At 39.6% G+C, this 10,000-nt stretch overlaps 1 protein-coding gene across 1 annotated transcript in view; it reads right to left on the bottom strand.

The window, feature by feature from the left end:
* Window positions 1-4,672: 4,672 nt before the first annotated feature.
* The window catches only part of LOC145267142 (uncharacterized), a 5,718-nt gene continuing 390 nt past the window's right edge, over window positions 4,673-10,000 (bottom strand). The window contains exon 1 of the mRNA XM_080123186.1: window positions 4,673-10,000. This exon is cut by the window's right edge and continues 390 nt beyond it. Coding sequence (XP_079979312.1) covers window positions 4,673-10,000 — 5,328 coding nt within the window.

Below are 10,000 nucleotides of genomic sequence, written 5' to 3'. Positions count from 1 at the left end.
GATTAGCTGAATCCCAAAAGCGGGAGACGCGAAATATATCGCTTCGTCATTCGTACACATGTGGACGACTAAAAACATGTCGACGAATGACACTGGAAAAAGATTAGCGATACTTATTTCAGCAAACAAAAGTTTTGTTTCCCCAAAAATGTTAGCGTACACGAGTCGACCCCCAAATTCCATATACAATGTTGAACGTGGATTTAGCCATACTGTTATTTTTTATTCCAGAACTTTTGATAACTTTTGATAACTGCATGATGCATTTCGTTATAGTTTTTTTTTTTACGCATTTTGGCCTTTTCTTATTACGTGCTGAAAAATATAGTTGTTTGTTATAGTAGCCAAAAAAAAAAAAAAATTGTTCACCAAAAGGTGCGTTTTAAGTTGAAACGTATAAAAGTCGAAGCAGAAATTGGAAGCAAACAAAAAAACATGATCAAAACCATTGGCGGTACAAGTTTTTTTTTTTTTTTTTTTTTTTTTTTAAACAGTTGTTTTTATGTAAGAAAATATGAACTCTTCTTTTTATTGAAACCATAAATTATTAGGCAAAAGTACAGAAAAATTTCTACTAAGAAAACCGTTATTTTTCAGCCATTCTCACCATGAGGGAGGGGGGATGGTGTTTTGTAACTATTCTGTGCTTTCAACTTATAATTTATTTAAAAAAAAAGATATCGAAAAATTTTAATTTAACTTGGAAAAACTATTCAAAATAGCGCGGCACCAAAAACAAAAATAAACAGAAAAATACACCCTTCGGGTTTGTATCACTATATACAACGATTCAAAAATGTTGTCAACAAAAACAAATATATAACACATAAATGTCATCAAAGGCAAGATAAGTTATTTTTCTGCCTAACTGGATATTTTTTTTAGTGTTTTTATTTAATGTAATGTTTAGTCGGCTCGAACCTCCATTAACTATCCGTAAACTAACTCTAAACATATTAACCTCATTGTTCGGTCCTTTATTCCTGTTAACAAACACACCTTGATTTACGATCCTATTTTGTATGTGTTGCTGAACAACTTCATATAGTTTTTTTTTGTTGATAAATGTATTTCATCATTCTTTCTTATGATTGTTCCTCGTTTTTCTTTTAATTGCTAACACTTTTGAGAAGTCGTTGATAGTATCACATTTGCATTACATATATATATATATATAATGATATAATATAGTATTTTTGTATTTTCAGTGATTTTGTTTTGTGCATATGCACAAAACAAAACGATGTCGAGTGTACTTGATGTTGAGTGTACTCGATTTTGTGTTTGCCTTGGCGTTGTGTGTGCCGACGCGGCGCAGCCGCTAGTATTGAAATAATTCCTAAAACCAATATAAGTAACATTCTATCTATCTAATTTGTTATTATTATTATTATTATTATTATTATTATTATTATTATTATTATTATTATTTTTATTATTATTATTATTATTGTTATTATTATTATTATTATTATTATTTACTTAGAAGTCCTAACGAAGATTATTATCAGCGATTGCAACTGATAATAACCGGTGGTATTCCCTGGAGTCTGAATGTTATGAGTTTCCCCAAGTTTTCAGCATTTTCCTCGTTTGCGATAAGTCGTTTAATTTTGATTTATCGCTGGCAACGATCATTGTTTCCCTCTGGGATTTCGCTATCAATAAGCTTCACCAAGGTGCCAGTGCTCTCAGAACTCTACAAATGGAGATATAGTTAATGCTCACCTCCTCGGTTTTTCCATCCTCCTTTACTCTTCACGACCCTTCCTTTGTGATGACATTATTAGAGCGGTAAGGAGGGAGTTTATAAAATGTTTGCGGTTTCAGTTCCCTCTGATTCACATGGTGTTTTTTCTACGTTTATGTTTTGTTTCTCTTGTGACGACTTTTATTATTACTATTGTTAGTAGTATTAGTAGGAGTGTTGTGGTGGCAACCACTTATTTGCATATGCGAATAACATAACACTATAAATGGCAAGCCTAGGTTGGCCTTGGTGTGTCTTACTCAAATGCCACCGGAAGTGACGCCGAAGAGCGTACATGTCCTCCCACCAAGACTCTCTGACTCGACACCGTCATTTGTACATATTGTAAATATACCTTTTCTTTAATACACTTATTATTGCGTTATCTTGTTGTTTGCGTCTTCATTGTATTTCCTTACTAATTATTGTTCAACCTTGCAACCACAACAAGGAGCCGTAGTAGCAGTAGTAGTAGTAGTAGTATGAGGATGATTTCTAGTTGTTGTAGTAATAGTAGTAATAGTATTAGTAGTGGTAGTTTTTACGCAATACTAAAAAGAATACAAAGCAGACCTTGTAACTCTCACTTCTCCTGTTTTGTCATTTAGTCGTCACATTCAATGGAAGATGTTTTCGACAGGAGGGGAGAACTTCTATTTTCTGGGTTGGAATATATCCATCTAACACTTTTCATAGCTTCGTACATAAAGACGTTTCGAGCTTTTTCTGGAATGATTTCCATTTAAAAATTATCACCACATGACATTATCAGTAATTAATCCCACGAAATAGAAAGTGGTGTTCCCTGAAATCTGAGTGACAGCGAATATCCTAAAATTTCTCTTGACAACCATTACAAATCAGTTTACGCATGTAAATCTTCTTTGACAAATCTTCTGAATCGACGATGTTGCTACTTAGTTGTCCATTTTCCATTTCGTTTTTGCTTGTCTGTTCCAGTTTCGATGCTCTCACCATTGTTAAGGCAATCGCTCCACTAGGGCGCATTCATACGATGCTTTGAGCATCGTTTGTCTGTCACGCTGAAAGTTTGTCTGTTATGTTTGGAAGCGTCCAATTGACGTACCTGCAGAAGACCTGTCCTTGTGAAATGTCTTTAAGGATTCAATTGTACCATTAAATTCTATTGTCTGATTAAATACCAACAGGTGTTGTGTATTCGGAAAGTCACACTAATTACGTTGGAAAAGCTATCCGCAGGTGTTGCAGGTAAACAGTCGCTGGGAATGTACTTATGCGCCGAAATCCATACTCTTGGCTGTCTCTCTAAAAAATAATTAAAAACACTTCCTTAAGTATTAAGCTTTACAACTCCAATTTAAAATTGGCTGATCGATATTAACATGGTACACATGAGACGACAGGTTCTCCAATACTCATCGAATTAATATTCAGCGAAGTAATGAGCATCGCGATGATATGTCACATACATAGGCATGGCCGAAGTAAATAGACACCCTCACACACACACACACACACACACACACACACACACACACACACACACACACACACACACACACACACTTACCCTAACACACACGCACATATGTAACATTTCATAAACAATCATGTAAAACTAGCAGACATTAAACAAGAGAAAACGATGGGGCGCACATAGTAGCACACAGAAGCACATAGTCTTTCAAACACACACAAGCGCATAGTTGCTGCCTATTTCTGTTTTCGCCGGTGAGCAACTAAGGACACAATTCGGTTAGATAAATGCTTTATATATATACGTCATTTTCCCTTGTGTGTGGATGTTGCTCTGTATTGTTGATAATCCAGTGGGTTTGACCTTCTGTTACTCAAGACCAGGGGTCACCAAATTATGACCCACGAGCCGATCCTGGCCCGCAACGTTAATTCATTTGGCTCGGCGACGGTACTAGAATTTGCTTGATAAAACGTATGGGACACAAAACTTTTTCATAATATTTCAATTTGAATATTATGTTTAGAACACTAGGTGATGTTTTAAATTGTTTTGTTCTTTAAATTAGGCATTTAATTTCTCCCAGCTCTTCCTTGTGAACCAGTGAATCCTCTGCTTTTCTTATATTTCAACATAATTTTTATTACGTTTCTATCTTTAGTTTAGACTTTTTTTGGATACTGCAAGTTACCTAAAATGTCCCACTACACCCCCTCCCATTATGTCAGAAGAAAAAGCCAGCAAATGAGCACCACAAAAACGAACAAGGTAAAAAAAAAATCCCTCACAGATTAAATGCTTGTTTATGAGTCGAACTGTTTGCTTAAACAAGGGGTCACTAAACTACGTCATTTCATTCAACCCACGGACGGTATTTGAATTTGCTTGACAAAACGTATGAAACACAAAACTTTGAAATAAAATTTCATGTGTTTGATAAGGTTTCGTATTTAATGGCTCATAATGAAGAGTGAAGAAAACAGTGCCTGAAAATCAAAAAGACATTAAATTAGAAACCTTATCAAACACAAGAAAAACAGTGTAACTGCCGACCACTTCAAGGAAAAGAAAACGCCTCGACTGATGTTAATATATTTATTGAACACCGTGAAAACTGAAAAGGAAAATATAGTATTGAACAAATGAAACAAAATATCAAATTAACAAGGAAATTCAGTGAGTTTTTGGAATGAAGTGAGAGTGTCACATACCATGTTGTCTCTCCGGGGTCGGCAGTCAAAAGGGGTCTGAAGTAGTTTTTTGCCCCTTTCCCCACTACCGCCTGAGTCCGCAGTAAATAAGGGGACGGCAACAATTGGTCAATAAAGGATTGGAGAAGGGGCTATTAGCGGCAGCTACACTCCCACCAAATTGCCATCGAGTATTGATGAGCCGTTACTGAACGATGACAATTTTATTACAATATCAATATAATTGCTACTCTTTTACTATATTCATTGTATTTATGTGTCGTTATTGTCTACTAGCACAACTAACTTATGGATTGGACCCAGTTGGAGTTTAACTTTACGCACCAAACCGTCTTGGTCCTTTGCTGCCTCCACCACCTTAGCCATTTTCCATTCATTCCGAGGGAGATTATCTTCCTTTATGAGTACAATGTCTCCAATTTTTATATTTCTTCTGATTGCATGCCATCGTTGTCTGGTGCTTATGTTAGCCAGGTATTCTTTACGCCATCGGTTCCAGAACTGTTCAACGAGGTACTGAACTCGGTGCCATCTCTTCCTAGCATACAAGTCTTCCTTTAAGAAATTACCAGGTGGTGGAAGTGGTTTAGTTGTCTTCATTTGTATTAAATGGTTTGGTGTTAGGGGTTTGAGACTCTTAGGGTCATTAATTGTGTCTACTGTGAGTGGACGACTGTTCACTATTGCCATTGCTTCATACAGAAATGTTCTTAGGGTGAAATCATCCAGTCTACCCGTGTCTGAAGCTAATACAGTGCTCATTACGCCTTTTACTGTGCGTATTTGGCGCTCCCATACACCACCCATATGGCTAGCCCCAGGCACGTTCATCCTGAAGTCGCATTGCTTCTCAGCGAGAAACCTTGCTACTCTGTCGTGATCCAATTCTGCGATGCCCTTTTCAAGCTGACACTTTCCGCCTACAAAATTGGTTCCTTGGTCGCATCGTATTTGTCTTACTGCACCTCTCAGGGCTATAAAACATCTCAATGCGTTTAGAAAGGCATCAGTAGAGAGGTCCTCGAGCATTTCTAGATGGACGGCTCTGGAACTAAGACATGTGAACAGGAGGCCATACCTCTTTATGTCCTTCCGACCGTGTTTTGTGTAAAAGGGTCCAAAACAGTCCATTCCTATGTACAAGAATGGTGGATGTGGTTCAACTCTTTCAACTGGGAGATCTGCCATGCGTTGTCCTTCCAATGGTCTGCGCATTCTTCGGCAAATCACACAGTTCTTAACATATCTTTCCACTTTCTTGCTGACACCGATAATCCAATAACCATTGGCCCGGATTTCATTTAGGGTCATTCCCCGACCTTGATGCTGTGTTTTCTTATGACAGAAATCGATGATTAGGCGAGTCACCAAGCTCTCTTTTGGCAATATTATTGGGTGTCTTGGCTCGGTAGATGTGGATTCCTTCAAACGCCCTCCCACTCTAAGAAGGCCGTCCTTCATGATAGGGTCAAGTGGGTAAAGCCCACTTTTTTTTGTTAACTGATTGGGATTTTTGTTGAGTACCCCAAACTCTTCTTCCCACGCTTCCCTTTGTGCTATGCTGATGAGTGCAAAGGAAGCTAATTCTATTTCTCTTACACTAATGCAACCTGATAGGGATTTATTTGCCAGGCGTTTTATTCGAGCAACAACATTTAGTAGCCTGTTCCAATTTGTCAATCTGGAGAATCTGTCAAGAAAATTCTTTGTTTCAGTGAGCATGGTTTTCAGAACCCTCACTTCCGGATCTCCAATGATGGGTTCAGGACATTGTTTAATGGTGATTAGCTCGCGGTCCCATAAGAATTCTGGTCCCGTAAACCAATTTGAATTAATCAGCTCTCCCACCGTTAGTCCTCTGGATGCATGATCTGCAGGGTTTTGTTTTGTATCAACATATGACCACTGGTTAGGATCAGTACTATCTCTTATTCTCTGGACTCTGTTGGCAACAAAGACATGAAATCGTCTGGCATCATTTTTTATATAACCCAGAACAACTTGTGAATCCGTCCAGAAGTACTCTTTGTCTACCTTTATGTCTAGTTCTTCCTTCAGAAAGTTACTTATTGTTGCAGAGACTGTAGCAGCAACTAGTTCGAGACGAGGCACAGTAACAACTTTGATGGGTGCTACTCTGGCTTTACCCATAACTAATGTACAATACACCTTCTTTGTTGAGACAATTCGCAAATAAGTACATTGGCCATATCCAGTGGTACTAGCGTCAGAAAAATGGTGTAGCTCCATTTTTTCAATGGAGCCGATGTTGTCTGGAATGAAACATCTTTGTATTTGGACTAGTTTGAGGTTGTCTACGTCCTTAATCCATGACTCCCACCTTGGTTTTAGTTCAGAAGGGAGAGGTTCGTCCCAACCAACTCCTTGTTTGCACATCTCTTGCAGCACTCTCTTCCCGGCTAGAAGAAAAGGTGCGATAAATCCCAATGGATCATACACACTGGCCACTGTTGACAGAATTCCACGTCGGGTAGCTGCTCCTGGGTTAAGGGTGACATTGAAAGCAAATGTGTCCATGGCTGTGTTCCACTTAACACCCAGTACACTTTGAGTTGGAACGATGTTGTAATTTAGGTCCACTTCTTTTGTTGTAGTGTCGGGTTTGCCTTCCAAAATTGCATCTAAGAGTCCCTTCTTGTTCGACACGAATTTGTGTAAATGTAGTTGACCCTTAGCGCAGATTTCGTTTGCCTCTCTAATCAGCTGTCTTGCCTCCTCTTCTGTCTCAACACTGATAAGCCCGTCATCCACGTAAAAGTTCCTTTGGATAAAGGCTGCAGCGAGGGGATATTTCTCTTGATACTTGTTAGCCAAGTGTTTAAAACCATAATTCGCACAACCGGGAGAAGAAGATGCCCAAAAAATGTGGACTCGCATACGATATTCCCTGGGCTCAGTCCTTGTATCTCCATCCTTCCACCAGAGGAATCTGAGAAAGTCTCTGTCTCCGGGATTGACGTGAAAGCGATGGAACATGCTTTCTACATCACATGTAAGAGCGATGCGATGTTCCCGAAACCTGCACAGCACTCCAGGTAGAGCATTGATTAAATCAGGTCCTGTCAGGAGGTGGTCGTTTAGTGAAGTATTCCTGAATTTAGCAGAACAGTCAAACACAACTCTAATTTTTCTAGGTTTTCTTGAATGATACACTCCATGGTGAGGAATATACCATGTGCTGCCATCATTGGATGCATCATAAACTTCTTCTGCATCACCTGCTTCAATAATTTTCTCCATAAATTTGATGTAGTCACTTTCAAATTGTGGATATTTTCTAAATTTGGTTTTGAGGTGTTTGAGACGAACTTCGGCTAGATGCTTATTTTTCGGAAGATGGGGACGTGCACGAAAAGGCAAGGGCATTTCTATATGTCCCTCGTTATTATGTTGAATCTCCTTGCTTAATATTTCAAGAAATTTTATATCTTCCTGAGAGACAGTTCTTTCTTTGGAATTTATATTACAGAAGTCCATCTCCAAGGCTCTGATTATTGAGGTAGGTCTGATGGGCGGGATTTCTTTGGAGAAGGTTCGATGACAATACCCCACCGGGTTTCCTGGGCCACTCAAATGTGATGTCGGTCCTACTATACACCACCCAAGATCTGTCCTGACAGCAAACGGATCATTATCTTTACCTGCAATCACCTTCCTAGGTTTTAAGGCTGCTGCGCAGTCATACCCTATTAGCAGTCCAATAGGACAGTCTAACTCTTCCGGCATTTCTTTTGCTATATTAACGAGGTGTTTCCATGCTTCAGCAGTTTTACATGTAGGGATGCTATTTCTTTCCAGAGGAATGTATTCTCGCGTGTAGGTAGGAGGTAGCTCTATTTTCTTTTGTGAGAAATACCCTCTCACTTTTAGACCTGAAATGCGTTGGCAATTTTCAATTGTGTTTTGGCTGGCTATTGTTGACAGCTTCAACCGAACAGGTTCTGAGTCTGCTTTAATTATTTCACAAACATCTCGATTGATGAATGTGTTGCTACTCTGTGTATCCAATAAGGCATACACTAGTACTTCCGGACTTGCTGGATCTGTGCATGAGAGCCAAACTGGTATTATCATGGATGTGTGATTGCTGTTGCTTGCCTTTTTGCAATATAGGCTTGTAGCACCACTATTTTCCCTGGTTATTTCGACTTCTTTCGACCTGGGCTTGTCTTCATGAAGTGGTGTGGGATGGGCCAATCTGCAAATGTTGCAAGTAACCTTCTTCTTACAATCTTTTGCAAAATGTCCCACCCTGAGGCAACTAAGGCACATGTTTTTGGTCAGGATGAAACTCCTTCTCTGGTCAAGTGATAGAGCCCGAAACTCCTCGCATTTGTATATGAAGTGGGCGTGCCCACAGAAATGGCACCGCATAGGCTGTGATGTAGCAATCTCTGGACCATTCGGTTTAGGTTTATCTTGACCTTCCTTGATTTTGGGGTCCTTTCCTTTGGGTGAGATTGTTGATGTTGCTAGTGCACTAGCATGCAACCGAGTTTGTGTTCTTTCCGAGCTCCTTTCAGTTTGATTTAAAGCATGAAGGGAGGAAATTGGATTGCATGCTATTCGTGCTTCCTCCGACACAAAATCAGAAAATTCCTTAAAGCTTGGGTATGGCATGTTCTTATCTAGGGCCCTAGTGACATACCTATTCCAACGGTCTGTGACCCAACCAGGAAGTTTACGAAGTAGCTTTTGATTTTCTTCGCAGTCGTTCAGTACCTGCAGACCGGATATGTGTGGCATTGCACTGCTGCATGTTATAAGGAAGTCGCTGAAGTCCCTGAGCTTGAAGGATTCCCTAGGTCCGATTCTTGGCCACCCTTTGAGCTTTTCTCTAAACGCTCTTTGGATGACAAAGGGATGCGCATAGCGCTTCTGTAAAATATCCCAAGCTTGAGTATATGCCTCTTCATCTGTCCGATAGAACATACCCTGTAATGCTGAAAAAGTTTCACCGCCCACATATTTTTTTAAATAGAATAATTTATGTGCTGAGCTCTTACAGCTCTCTTCTATCAATGATTTGAAGGTGGTGCTCCATTCAACAAATTCAAGTGGATCTCCTTTAAAAACGGATGGTTCTGGTGTGGGGAGTTTGGATATCAGTAAAGACTCCCTTAATACCTTAACAAGTGCATCCTCTCTTTCAATTTTGGGTGTGATTGGGCCACAGGCTGTCTGGAGGGTCTTACTTCTGGTTTTACTGAGGATAGATTCGTCTACCTGCAAAGCATCTTCCCCTTTGGACTTCTCCAGTATATTGCTGCCATCTGCTTCCGCATAAGCGTTGTACTCTGCCGCAATTATTTCCAGGTCCCTTTGGTTTTCAAGCTCTCTGAGGGTTTCCTTTAATTTGGAAATTTCCTGATTTCGCTGGATTTCCACTTGCTTAGAAGCCAGGCGTGCAGCTGCCTCAGCCTTTCTCAGCGATATTTGTGAACTTTGGCCAGAGCTTCGACTCAGTCTGGAAACAGTGGAGCCGTAAACTGACCTAGCATCTTTTCTCTGTAACAAGTTCGAGAGAGATTTTTTAACTCCAGCAGGATCGAACACTTC

Source organism: Euprymna scolopes, chromosome 42 (genome assembly GCF_053919585.1).
Source record: "Euprymna scolopes isolate OS-2025 chromosome 42, ASM5391958v1, whole genome shotgun sequence".
Lineage (NCBI taxonomy): Eukaryota > Metazoa > Mollusca > Cephalopoda > Sepiida > Sepiolidae > Euprymna > Euprymna scolopes.
The sequence above is the reverse complement of the archived record's forward strand: the minus strand, read 5'-3'. Positions and strand labels throughout refer to the sequence as shown.